We start from the raw sequence: 13,838 nt of genomic DNA, 5'->3' as shown, positions 1-13,838 counted from the left end.
TCTCTCTCTCTCTCTCTCTCTCTCTCTCTCTCTCTCTCTCTCTTTCTCTCTCTCCCTCTCTCTCTCCCTTTTTCTTTTGAATTTATTTACAAGTATCTCAGCTCCTCCTTTCCCTCCCCATATTATAAAAGGCATCACCTGGGAATCAGATATGTACTTACTTATTTTTTTTTAAAACCATGCCTTCTGTCTTAGAATCAAGACTGAGTATCGATTCAAGGTAGGAAAGCACTAAGGGTAGGCAATAGGGACTAAATGACTTGCCCAGGATCATATAGATAGAGAGTCTCTGAGGTCAAATTTGAATTCAGGTCTTCTTAACTCCAGATCTGGCACTCTATCCACTGTGGCTCCGAGCTACCTCTAAAGAACTTTTTCCAATAGAATATGTTGCTTTTCTTTAATACCCCCATTATATTGACATGAGGAAATTCAGGTGCAGGAAGGCTGGCCAAGAAATAACACATTAAAGTCAATTATCTAGCATATAAAGTTCTGGGGATACAAAGAAAAGGAAAACCAAATCCAGCCAAGAAAACCCAGTCCTGCCTGTCAAAGGGTTCACCATCCAATGAGAAGCTCACAGTCTAACGATGTCACGTTAAAGTCAAGCCCTGTGTGTTGTAGGGAAGGGAAGGTTCACAAGATTCCCAAGACTTCCCACACCTTTGGACCCAAATCCTTACCCTTGCAGTGAAGTCTACAGCAGCACCTCGGTTTAACAGCAACGTGGCTACGTTGATATTTCCATAGTGGGCAGCAATGTGAAGCGGGGTGAAGCCACTCTGGAAAGGAAACAAAGCAGAGAGGTTCAATGGATTTCTGCTGCCTCCCCACCTGGGAAGTTTCCGTCCCCAAACCCGCAGCAAACGTAGGAAAGAAAAGAGGAAGCGAAATCTGCTGAAAGTGAACATTTCATTCTGTACTAGTTGTCAATTAGTGTCATTTGCTGACAGGCTCCCAGGGAAGCCCAAATCAACCATTTTACTAGGCAGAAGGTCCAGGCAGTGAAGAACCAGGGATACAGATTCGAGCAGACCAGCAGCAAAACCATGGATACAATGGCCAACCCTTCTTCGAATGGGAAGAATTGCTAGTACTGAGATCTCCTTGTTTTGGTGGAAAGCATAGCATTACTCCATCACTGATACTTGAATCCTTCACTGAAAATCTTTGCCAAAGTTCAGTTGATTTGATATATTCAAAGCAGATGCAAATTAAAATAACATCAAATACCCTTTGAATATGATGAATGTGTGGTGGTGGTTGTTTTTTTTTTAGTGCTAATATGGAAGCTCTACCTCCCGTTGTGGGCAATCGCCCCAGTTGTGACAAGAATCCATCGGGTAGCAGCCTCATTGTCAAACGTCTCGGTCAATAACACGAGTTCCACAACTCATTTTCACACTGAGGTCATTTTACTTCCTTAAAGAAATATGCTAAAACATGCAGCAATTCACTCGGCCCCCAAAGTATGGAACCGGAGAGGAACTAGATGCATTTCTAAATCTTTAGCAAGCTTCTTTGCCATGCTAGCTGTCGCTGCCTCCCTTGGAGAGTTATGGCGGCATTGGTTCCATTCGGAGACCAGATTCTCTTTGCTGACACCATCACGGGTGAGTGTCATGCAGAAGCCTAAAAACAAAAAAACATCAATTCTGGATGCACAGTTTCAGGGCTGTCTGCAGCTCTCCACATCCCAGAGGAACATCGCCAAGCCTTTTGTCTCTTGGTACCCACGGCCAATGGGGGCGAGTTTCACGGACTCCTCCTCGAATTTATTCTGAAAGGTCAGATTCGGCTGCAGAAAGCCCTGGTGATCCAACAACTGCCTTGTCTAGCACATGCTATTTGTTGGTAAGAAAGCGGGTTTCTATCCTACGGAAGGCGATGCAAAGAAGAAGGGGAGGGGAATGATGCGGCAGCACTAAGATATGAAACGATGATGCAGATATAGAGAGAGAGGGGTACATATACCTCGGTTGTCCTATTCACCACCATCTAGGTTAACATATTGGGAAGCAAAGAGGGGGAAAAATGAACGGTTAGTTCACTGTAGGTGACATGGACGCAGAAAGCTTCATGGTGGCTCTATGACATGGAGGCTATGATGATAGCACGAGGTGTGGAAGGAAAGCTAGATGGAATGAGATCTAAATGACAGTCTACCTCAGAGGCCACTTGGGTTGCTGTTGGGCTTTTTTCTTTCTTAAAAAAGACTCTGACACGGTAGTTACAGAGACAGTGCTGGTCACTTGGCCAGACGACATTTAACGGCCAACCCATTTCTCTTAGGAGACCGACACTCACTGCCCTGCATCCGCCCTTCGTGACATCCATCAAGTTTCGCTTTGGACATGCCCGTTAGGATTAGGTAGCTATCCTCTCTGCCTGACACTCGCCTAACTAAAAACCGTCTTGTAGTCGAGAATGGGAAATCTGCCAAGAACACAGGACTTTGCAAAAAAAAACAGAACCCAAAACAAAAGACCACGGAGTGCTAGGAGCACCTGGCTCCCATTGCTGTTGGCTTTTTCCAGGGCAAGCTCAATGCAGCCACCTCAGTGCCTCCCTAGCTTGGGTCCCTTTGGTCATCGTTCATAGACCTTGACCAAGGAGAGGTCTCGTCTACTCACAGGCTCCGCCCCTTCAAGATGGCGCCCAGCTTTCCCCAGTGTCTCACCTTTGATTCTACGTCGGCATTACTGTCATTCTGCAGCAGGAGGGCGGCAGCCTTCGTGTCGTCTTTTCGAGCCGCTATATGGAGCGCGGGAAGCCGGACTTTTCCTTTTGTGTCGTTTTCAAGCAGTAACGAAACCACTTGGTCGTGGCCCTGTTGTAGAGCTACCGCCAAGGGTGTGAATCCGTCCTGCAAAGAGGGAGAATAAATTGGATTGTTTTTTCCAGAGTAGAAAAAGAAATAAATTAGGATGTGGCTCAGTGAAAGAGGATGCTTGGAGGAGATTTGTAAAGTCATTGCGCAAGAATTATTCATTAAGGAAATCTCTAAAATTAATACCAAAGACCAAGAAGTCATGAAACCCATTTCATTCATTCACTCATTCATTTATTTATTCAGCCATTTACTTATTTATTTATCTCTTATTTATTTATTTAGTGGGGTTTTTTTTTTAAATGCTTACCTTCTGTCTTAGAATCAATATGATGTATTAGTTCCAAGGCAGAAGAGTGGTAAGGCTAGGCCATGGGGGTTAAGTGACTTGCCCAGGGTCACATAACTAGAAAGTGTCTGAGGCCAGATTTGAACTTAGGACCTCCTGTCTTTAGGCCTAGCTCTCAATCCACTGAGCTACCCAGATAGCCCCTTTCTTTATTTCTTTTAAAAACCCTCACCTTCCATCTTAGAACCAATACTATGCATTGGCTCCAAGGCAGAAGGATGGGAAAGGCTAGGCAATGGGGGTTAAGTGACTTGTCCAGGTTCATACAGCTAGGAAGTATCTGAGACCACATTTGAACCCAGGACCTCTATCTTGAGGCCTGGTCTCTTCCATTGAGCCACCTTACTCCCATGAAATCTAATTTTTTTATATTTTTATTTTTATTTGGAATATTTTCCCATAGTTACATGTTTCCTGTTCTTTCCCTCTCCCCAACCCCTCTTAGCCGATGCACAATTCCACTGGGTTTTACAAGTATCATTGATCAAGACCTAATAATTCCATATTATTGATAGTTGGACTAGACCATGGAACCTATTTTAAAAGCATTTCCAATTCATGATAGGAAATAACAAGAATGACATAACATCCCCCTCTGGACCAGACAGATTTGGGGCTAACTTCCAGAAAAAAGCTTAGGAGGCAGCCTGTCTAATTCAGATGCTTCGATTCCCAGGAGTTTGGGAAGGTCGGTCCCTCTGGGGGCCGGCTTTCTTCTTAGCAGAGGCACTGGCATTTTAATGAAGACATTCACTATACAGGTACTTTTGGTTAGACGAATAGACAGAAGGTAAAGGAATATGAATAATGGAAGTGCTCAGCAGCTTCACGTCATTTCCATTTGACTTAAGGACAAAACCAGCCATAAATATATGTATGCCGAGACACCTGGTCCACTCTGGCTTGGTCTCTGTTTCCATCACTATTTTCCCAGCACTTAGAACAGGAGGTCTTAACAAATGCTGCATGAGTTTGCTGCTCATTGAAATCTGCCTAGTTTTTGGCTGGAAGAGAGAGACCTCAAGTTTACTGTTGGTTAAACCATTTGTGGATAATTATAGAACTTCAGAACCTCGGAGCTGAGAGTGCCTGAAGGGGCTACTGAGCCCAAATGTACACCTGAAAAGCATGTTCTGTTATAACATCCCTGAGAAGGGGCCACTCAGCCTCCAACTGAGCCCAAAGATGGGGAGCTCCCTCCCTCCTGCCACAGTCCACCCCTTTTGTAGACTGCTCTATACTTGGAGAAAATTTCTCATTCTGAACTTTCTTGCAACCTACATCCATTGCTACTGGTTTGGGCCGTTGGCATCGATGAGAATGAATTCAGTCCTCTCTTGGACATGGCAACCCCTCAAAGACTGAAGGTAGCAATCAGTCTAATTGGAGTCAGGGATCGCTGGGTACAAATCTTGCCTCAGATATGTAATGTGTGATACTGAAGAGGTCGCCTTGCCTCTCTCTGCTTCAGTTTCCTTATCTGTAAATAAGCAGGATGGTCTTGATGCCTTTAAGGTCTCCTCCAACCCTTTATCTATGATCCTACGGTTCCCATTGCTCCCATATTTTCTCTTTTCCAGGCTAAATATCTAGTTCTTTCAACTGATCTTCTCAGAGATATATTGTACTCATTTTGTGCATTACATATGTAAATATATACACATATATTATGTATATAGATATATGTAAATGTGAATATCTATATATAGGGAGGAGAGAAAGCAAGAATGAGTAAGCAAGCAAGAGAAAGAAGAGGAGAGGAAGAGGAAAGAAGGGGGGAGGAAAGAAGGAGGAAGAGAAGGAAAGCCAGAGAAAGAAGAGAAAAGAGAAGAGGGGGAAGGGAAAGAGGGAGAGAGGGAGAGAAAGAGTAAGAGAGAAAGAGAGAGAAAAAGAGAGAGAGAGAAAGAGAGAGAGAGAGAGAGAGAGAGAGAGAGAGAGAGAGAGAGAGAAAGAGAGAGAGATGAAGAATAGTGTATTGAGTAGGTAGATGTGGTTTCAGAGCCAAATATCCTCAGTTCTGGTCTAAGAGGATGCTAATTTACTTATCAGTTGTTGATGTTCAAGGAAGGTAGAAAGAATTGTGGACTTGTATGAAAAACCCTTTATATACCAGCTAATTGTAATAAAATTATTTATATATTAAAATAAATGACATGCTCAATTAAATTTAGCTCTGGCTTAAAAACGGCACACACTAGCTCTGTTGTCCTGATGTTTAACCACTTAGCTCTCTGGTCAATCTCAGGCCAATAAATTGCAGAAAGGATGCCGACCTGCTTTGGCAGACAGATTTTCCTGCCTTAGGCATTTTTTCACAAGGATATCCTAGTGCAATCCCTATCCTCATATGTATGTGTTTATATTTTTTTGTCCTCCTCAGTAGAATAGCAAGGAGAGCTTTACTGTTTGTTTGTTTTTTTCCTGGCACGTGTTTAGACTTGGTATGTAGAAGGCATTTAATAAATGCTGGTTAATTGTTTGGCTGATAAACATAGACTTGAGAGTTGTTTGCTTTAAATAGTCAATAGGACAAATGCCAAGTAAAATGTCCAAATTACATATTGGTTTATTTTGCTTTCCATAATGAAATTTTCTTAGTAAGTCATTGACAAATAAATTCTTATATGTTGAATTATTTGTTAAATTAAGTCCACTATGGGATTTGCTGTTGAAAGTAGGAAAGGAAGGAAAATCACCAAGATGGCTCTTGTGCCATTTCGCTGGTGCTGAAATTTGTCTTTTTCCATTTTTGTCTTGAAGACAAATGCCTCGAAAGAACTTTTGTATTATTTTTGCTAGAGAACTGGCAAGCAGCTTGGGATTTTATTTAGGTCATGATATTTATTTCTTCTGTTGTTTTTGTGGCTATGGCACAATTTGGAAATGAACTCAATTGTGGACTATGGGGTAAGGGAGAAGCTCCCTCCACCTTGACCCTCTGCCCTCATCATGTCATCGTGCACTCTGTTCACATTCCCCCAAACCCTCTGGAACTGGAGACTCCCAGAACTCTGGACCTCCAAAGGACCTTAGAGGTCATCTAGTCTAAATCTTCCATTCTACAGGAAACTGAAATCAAACCATTGGCTCCAGGTCAGATGGTGAATTAGTGGTAGAACCTTCACCTGTATGAGGTGATACTCATAAAATTAGTCATCCAGGGTCCTTCCAACTTTAAATTTTATTGTCAAAAGACTCTCAGTCTGTTGTTAACAGGATGATGACAATCATAACAACTACCATTTACTTAGGATTTTAAGGTTTGCAAAATATTTTACAAGTCATAAATTTAGAGCATGGAGTCCAGCCTCCTCATTCCCCAGATGAGTCCAGGATCACACAAGTGGTATGTAGAAGATAAGAATGTCTTTTGGCTGAAACACATTTCCTTCCTGGCTCTGTTCTTTTTGTGATCATCTTATTTTTTGGTGACATTCCTTATGGCACAATAGTATTCCATTATAGTCACATACCATGACTTGCTTAGCCTTTCCCCAAATGGACATCCCTTTAGTTTCTAGTTCTTTGCCACCACAAAAAAACAAAAACAAAAACAATGCTGCTATAAATACTTTTGAACAGATAGGTACTCTTCTCCATCTTTAATTTTTTTGGGGGATACAGACCAAATAGTGGTATTTCTGGGTAAAAAATGCACAGTTTGATGGCCCTTTGGGCATGATTCCAGATTGCTCTCCAGAATGGTTTTCAGCTTTCCCAACAATTGTATAATTAGTGTTCCGATTTTTCCGCATCCCCTCCTTTTTTACCATTAGCCTGTCTGATGGGCATGAGGAGGTATCTCAGAGTTGTTTTAATTTGCAATTCTCTAATCAATAGTGATTAGGAGCATTTTTCCATATGATTAAATATAGTTTTAATTTCTTCATCTGAGAATTGCCTGTTCATATCCTTTGTCAACTGGAAATACTTTGTATTCTTATAAATTTGACTCAGTTCTCTATATATTTGAGAAAATGAAGTCTTGGTCTCAGAGATCTGACATAAAGATTTTTTCCCAGTTTATTTTTTGCCTTTTAATCTTGGTTGCATTGCTTTTGTTTGTGTAGGAACTTTTTTATTTTATTTTATTTTAATGCAGTCAAAGTTGCTTCTGTTCTTTCTATTCATGTCATTCCCTCACTCAGAAATCTGCAATAGCTTTCTGCTTATTCTTGGATCGAGTCTCTACTAATTCACCTTCCCCTGAAGGGCTTCCAACATCTGGCCTCATCTTGCCTGTGGAACAACTCTACTTGCCTATGCCCAACATAGACCTTCTGCTGCAACTCGGTGGGTATCCTTAATCTGAGAACAAAGCCGAATGGGGAAGCCAATGGCTTCCAAGCCTCTATTCCAGGTTCAAATGCTGATTCTGACAAATGCAAATTCTCAAGGTCCTCCCTGCCTGTAATGTAAAGGTGCCCACTTTAACACTAAGAACTAAACTGTAGCTAAGACAATTAACGCCAAGAAGCGGCACTTCCTGCTAATTCCAATTAAAGATACACCAGCAGACACCCTCATTCAGGCATTAGCATTGTGTTAGTGGAGCTCAAATTAGTAACTCCAGATTCTGTTTTCAAACCAAGTTTAAATGGTTTGGCTTACTTTGATTTTCACAGTTATTCTAAGCCGAAAAATATAAGCAAAGGGATTTTATTAGTGTATAATGTCTTATTTGGGTAATCTGAAGGCAGCAAAGGAAGTAAAGTCTTGTATCATCAGGATATCAATATTCAACAAAGAGGACCACCGATTGAGGAATGGAGTTCATATCATGATGAGAGGGTGACAGTTGTATCAGAGAGTAGTTAGAAGGGACTATAGAGACTGTCTAATTCAAACTTTTTGTTTTACAGATGAGGAAACTAAGGCTCGACAAGCTAAACTGGCTTCTCCAAATTTTCACAGATGGTCAATAACAAGAACGAGGATTTGAACCCAAGTCTTCTAGTCCCAAATTATGTAAAAAAAGCTATTTTTTTAAAGTTAGAAAAAAAATACAGGTATAATCATGATAAACTTTCCCCTAGTATATCGACTATTGCTAAGCTGGTTTTTTCCCTGTTTTTTTTTTTTTAATTCTCTGATCTAAGGGATGGCTCCTTGGAAGTGGAGAGGTGATATGTTGGGAAATAGAGACAATATAAAGGTAAAAGATAGCAACAAAGTTTACTTTTAAAATCACCTTATATATTTATCACTTAATCCCTTAACATATATACAGGTTTTATAGGCTTCTTATGCTACAACTGGGGGGCTCTTCATGAAAAGTTGTTAAATGAATGTTGAAAATGGAATGATATAATAATTTGATGATACTAGGGAACTTGTTATTTAAGCAAATGCTTTTGTAAAAGATCCTTAGAGAATGACTTCCTTCCTTCCTTCCTTCCTCTCTTTCTAAACCAGGCTAAGTGACTTGCCCAGGGACACACCACTAGGAAGTGTACAAATCCAGATTTGAATACAGGTCCTCCTGACACCAGGGCCTGTGCTCTATCCATTGTGACACCTGGTTGCACCCCCAGGTGTCTTTTTAAGACCATCACTTATAGAGCAGGTAGATCAGTGGTTCCCATATTTTTTTGGCCTACCACCCCCTTTCCAGAAAAAAATATTACTTAGTGCCCCCTGGAAATTATGAAACTATTTATTGAACTCAGATTAGAATGTAATACAAAAAAAAGTGTGGCCATCACCACTTTCCTGGATTGCTACAGCCCCCACCAGGGGGCGGTAGCACCCACTTTGGGAATCACTGAGGTAGAGGATGTCTTAGAAGTGAGAATCCTTATATAATTTATCTAGCACATAGTACACACTTAATAATGCTTATTGACTGACTACACCAATGATATCACAAATCCAGTCTACCACTCTGTTCCCTTCCTTCCTCTCACCCAACTAAAAGTAATTGTAGGAAGAATATGTGGCATCGTGAATAAGAGGGCTGGCCTTGGAGTCAGGAATTCCTGGGTACATGTCCAGTTTCTGACCCCTACTGGCTGTGTGACCCATGGCAAGTCACTTAAGAGCTCTGAAACACTTTGTAACCAATGGATCCTGACACTGGTGTAATCACAGGTCCAGTGTGATAAATAAATAAATAGGTCGTAGTTGTGAAATATGCATCCAAGTTAAAATAATTACTTCTAGGAATAGCTATATAATATTCAGTCATAATTATAATTATACTCTTGCTCAGAATGGTAGGGAAAATACTACCAAACAAATCTCAGCCCAATATTTAATTACAAAGATATATTTTTTTTTTAAATTGTCACCCTGGAAGCAAAATGTTCTATTTTTGGACGTTTTCCTAAACAAGTGTAATAAATGTGAATGATGGTTCAATATCAGAGTGGAATCAGATCCTTATAGAGACATGTTTCAGCTAAATGACAGACTCTGAATTTTTAAAGGCAGGTTTGTTCATGTTTCATTAAAAAAAGATCAGATAAAATCCCTACATTCACTTCTCATTGCATTCTTCACTACTGATGTGGTAGACTCAGCCATTCACAACTCGAGGCTTCTGGATTAACCTTTTCTGCTTAGGGAAACACAGAAGAAATCTGGCCCCATGGAAAAAGCCTGTGAAGGACGAGTCAGTTATACATAGGAAAGAGACCGTGTAAAAGCATTCATCACCTCTGTGGCCAGGCTCTGACTCGCGCCATTATCCAGAAGAAACTTGACGACTTCCAGGTGATTTTCCTGGGCTGCCATATACAATGGTGTAAATCCATTCTGTAAAGAGAGACAAACATGTCAATTGAGCATTCTAAATCCATTCATTTTTCAACCTGCTAATGTAATGAGGAAAAGCCATTGGCCTTCTTCAAAAACAAAATGGATCTACACTCCATTAGATTGGTTCCCAGGCTACTCGGAGGAGGGGAAGATGGTTTCACAGGAACCCAGATAGAACCTTTCTAAGGATGGACTTGACTGCCAAAACCTTTGAAAATCCAAAGTCAAGAAGCCTGGGACTCAGTTTCCCCTTCTCTAAAATGAGAAGAGTGGGATTAAAGGGCTTTTGAAGTCTCTTCCAGTTTTAAATTTATGATCTTGATAGAAATACAAAAAATATATAAATTGAAATAATTAAAAAAGTAATAATTTTTTAATTAAAAAATAAATAAATTTATGATCTTGGGGGCACCTAGCTGACTCATTGGATTGAGAGCCAGACCTAGAGATAGGAGATCCTGGGTTCAAATTTGGCCTTGGACACTTCCTAGTTGTGTGACCCTGGGCAAGTCACTTAACCTCCATTGCCTAGTCTTAACACTCTTCTGCCTTAGAACCAATACACAGTAATGATTCTAAGAAAGAAGGTAAGGGTTTAAAAAAATCTTGAAATAATACTCAAGTTAGACATCTGAGTATTTCTTGATCCCTTTCTTTCTCTCATTTACCAAGGAGAGGTAGATACCAAATGGTATTAATTTTGTCTTAGTAGAAATATCGGCCAAAGGGCTGGCCCTTGAGTTAGGAAGTCCCAGTTCCAAGTCCTGCCTCTAGCTATGTGACCCCTGATTTACTGGTGAGAAAACTGAGGTTGAGAGAGATTAAGTGACTTGCCCAGAGTCAACACCTAGTAAATGTCTGAGGTAGGATTTGAATTCAAGTCTACTCTCTACCCTTCATTGACTTAGCTGAGTGATTTCTACTCCACCTGCCCCACCATGAAAGACTCCATCTCTGCTCTCCTCCATTCAGTTCTTTGACACTAGCTGTCCAATACGCTGTCATCCTGCAAGCTCTGGGCTCTTGTGGAACCAGGTACTGGTGTTGGGTATACAAAGTCTATATGGGATTATAGTGAATTATTCAGGTGATTTATGATATAGTGGGAAGACAGTCTTGGAGCCAGGAAGACCTGCATTCTGGGTAGCACACTTAATTTCTCAAAATCCAAAGCACCAGGCTCTAAATGAGAATTGCTGATCTGCAGAGGGAGTTTCCATACTAGGAAGGAGAGGACTAGCATTTATTAAGTGCCTTCTCTGTACCACTTTACAACTGTCATCTCATTTGATCCTTACGACAGTTTTGAGAGGTAGGTACTATAATCATCCCCATTTTTCCAGTTGAGGAAATTGAGGTAGAAAAAGCAAAGTGACTTGGCCAGGGTCACAAAACCAGTGAGTAGCTGAGACTGGATTTAAACTCAGGTCTTCCTGACTCCAATTCCAGGGCTCTATCCACTGAGCCACCTCACAATAACTCCCTGTGCTAATAAAATGGCAAACGGAGACCAAAAAGAGAAGATGGCAAGAAGTATAGTCAGGTTAGACTTCCTTTGCTGGGTACTCACTGCTGATAAAAGACCTCTAAGCAGCTAGGAAAGATGGCTTCTTCTCCTGGCCATTTCCAAGGCAGACATCTCAATGGCCGGTCTTAGGCATCGTTGTCTTTTCACCCAATTAATGGTTTTCTCTTATACTTTTCTCCCACCTTTCTTGGTCTTTGGGGCAGGCTGGGGCAAACCTTGTTTAGCTTAAGGAGAATTCAGTCAAAGATCCTCTAATACTTTATTTAAGCTTTGGAAAACTTAAGGACCATGTTTTGTGGTGAGGATAACTGTGCCTACAATGATTACTGGTGAAGTTTGGAATCAACTTGCCACCACCTTGAGGGGCAGAGAAAAAGCTTGGGAAACAATTGGTCGACAAATGGTTTCTGTGGGATTGCCTTCATTTCTTCAGCCTCTAGAGGAGATACTCATTAACATCCAGAACCAGAAAATAAATTAAAAGATCTTTGGAAGCAATGAGAGATGTCTAGGCACGAACCCCACCTGTTTACAGGTGCTATTTGCTCTTATTCATATATTAATTTAATACCAGGTGGTAATCTGATTCCTTGATTAGAAGCAAAAAATTAGGAGGGGAAGCAGCTGATGCAAACAGAGAAAGCGACAACAGGAAGTGACAGATTGAAGGTGAGGCAGTAGATAGCAACTATGTGGGTGAGTCAAAATCATGCTGCTTTGGGGGGCAATAAAAAAAAACTGGGATTGTTAGCCTGGAGAGAGAAATCCTGGAATTATGGAAAGGGGCAGCGTAAGAATCTTCCCCACGGCAGGCAGCCTGGAGGTCTTCCTAGATCCCTCCCTCTCTTACCATTCCATACCACCCTTCCACCTCCTCTATAGCCAGGCATTGGCAAAACTTACTATTTCTCCCTTTGTAACATCTCTCCACTATGCTCCCTTCTCTCTTCTGGCAATGCCTACCATTTTAGTTCAGGGCCTTATCGCCTCCCACCACCATTATTGCAATAGCCTGTTGGGAGGTCTTCCTGCCTTCTCTTTCCCCACTCAGATCTGTCCCCCACTCAGCTGTCTGCCAAATCAATGTCCCTAAAACATAGATCTGACCATATCCTGTTCAATAAGCTGAAATGACTGTCTATTAAAGGAACAAATAGAACATTTTCTGTTTGAATTTATTTTTTAAAAATTAATTAATTCATTTGCCTGTTCCATTAAAGTTCCCAGGAATCTCTCTCCCTTTCTCCCTTGCCTGCACTCGAGAAGGCATCACTTGACAAATAAGATCTATAAAACTATCAAACTATGGCGTACTTATTTCAATTTCTTGGTTCTTTCTCTGGAGGTGGGCTTTCAAAGCCCGTGATAATCTGTTCTCTTCCTACCTTTGCAGTCTTCTTACACCTTCCTCCCCTCCATGTCCTCTGATCCAGGGACACTGGGCTACTGGTAATTCCTCACACATGACACTATCTCCTGACAGATCATTTTCATTGGCTGCCCTCCATGTATGGAATGCCCTCCTGCCCCGTCTATGCCTCCTGGCTTCCTTAGCTTCCCTCAAGTGGCAGCCAAAGTCCCACTTGCAGCAAGGTTTTCTCAGGGCCCCTTAACATGAGGACAGCCCTCCTGCTGGTCATCACTTGTGCCCATCTTGTTTGTACACTGTGGTCTGCTTGTTGTCTCCAGAATTAAACTGCGAGCTCCTTGCAGGCAGGGGCTGTCTTGTCCCTCCCCTTGCCTCTAGAACAGTGCTTGGCACATAGTTGTTGCTAGCTGATTGACTATCCAGAACTGGAATGGGTTTTCATAAAGACATGAACTTTTTTATAGATGAAAGTACCTGACGGGATAATGGCTGCCAACTTCCAGGGATCTTCTGAAAGGACTTTCTGTTAAGGGTGGATTAGATGGCACGCCCCAGGGACTCTCTAACTCTAAGATTCAAGGATTCCAAGTTATAAAAGACTGTCCAGGATAATGGGGAGGAAGGCAGGAGTGGGAGAAAAAAGAGCATCATTGAGCAGAGCCACAGAGACCAAAGCGAGTGGGGAAAACAGCCATATTCCATCATGGTAGAACAAGGGGCATTTGTAAGGATAGACCCAACTCATTAAGAAAAGGTTAGAGTCTATTTAACTCATTGTATCTATTAGATGTCATTCAAAAAGAGTAAATGGAGGGAAATCTGGGAAAGTAAAAACACTTCCCTCCCAGGGCTGTTGTGAGGATCAAATGACATAACCAGTGTAAAGTGCTTTGCAAACCTCAAAAAGGGAGGAAGGAAGGAAGGAAGGAAGGAAGGAAGGAAGGAAGGAAGGAAGGAAGGAAGGAAGGAAGGAAGGAAGGAAGGGAATGAGGGAGGGAGG

At 41.5% G+C, this 13,838-nt stretch overlaps 1 protein-coding gene across 1 annotated transcript in view; it reads right to left on the bottom strand.

Annotated features, from left to right (window-relative positions):
* The window catches only part of LOC123234424 (ankyrin-3-like), a 69,813-nt gene extending 57,344 nt beyond the window's left edge, over positions 1 to 12,469 (bottom strand). The window contains exons 1-5 of the mRNA XM_044660325.1: positions 12,464 to 12,469; positions 9,840 to 9,938; positions 2,684 to 2,869; positions 1,978 to 2,001; positions 687 to 785 (exon numbers count right to left, since the gene is read on the bottom strand). Coding sequence (XP_044516260.1) covers positions 687 to 785; positions 1,978 to 2,001; positions 2,684 to 2,869; positions 9,840 to 9,938; positions 12,464 to 12,469 — 414 coding nt within the window. The remainder of the gene's footprint in view (positions 1 to 686; positions 786 to 1,977; positions 2,002 to 2,683; positions 2,870 to 9,839; positions 9,939 to 12,463) is intronic.
* Positions 12,470 to 13,838: the final 1,369 nt, after the last annotated feature.

The sequence above is a fragment of the Gracilinanus agilis genome, chromosome 2 (genome assembly GCF_016433145.1).
Source record: "Gracilinanus agilis isolate LMUSP501 chromosome 2, AgileGrace, whole genome shotgun sequence".
Classification (NCBI taxonomy): domain Eukaryota; kingdom Metazoa; phylum Chordata; class Mammalia; order Didelphimorphia; family Didelphidae; genus Gracilinanus; species Gracilinanus agilis.
Note: the sequence above shows the minus strand (reverse complement) of the source record. Positions and strands in the feature narration are given on the sequence as shown.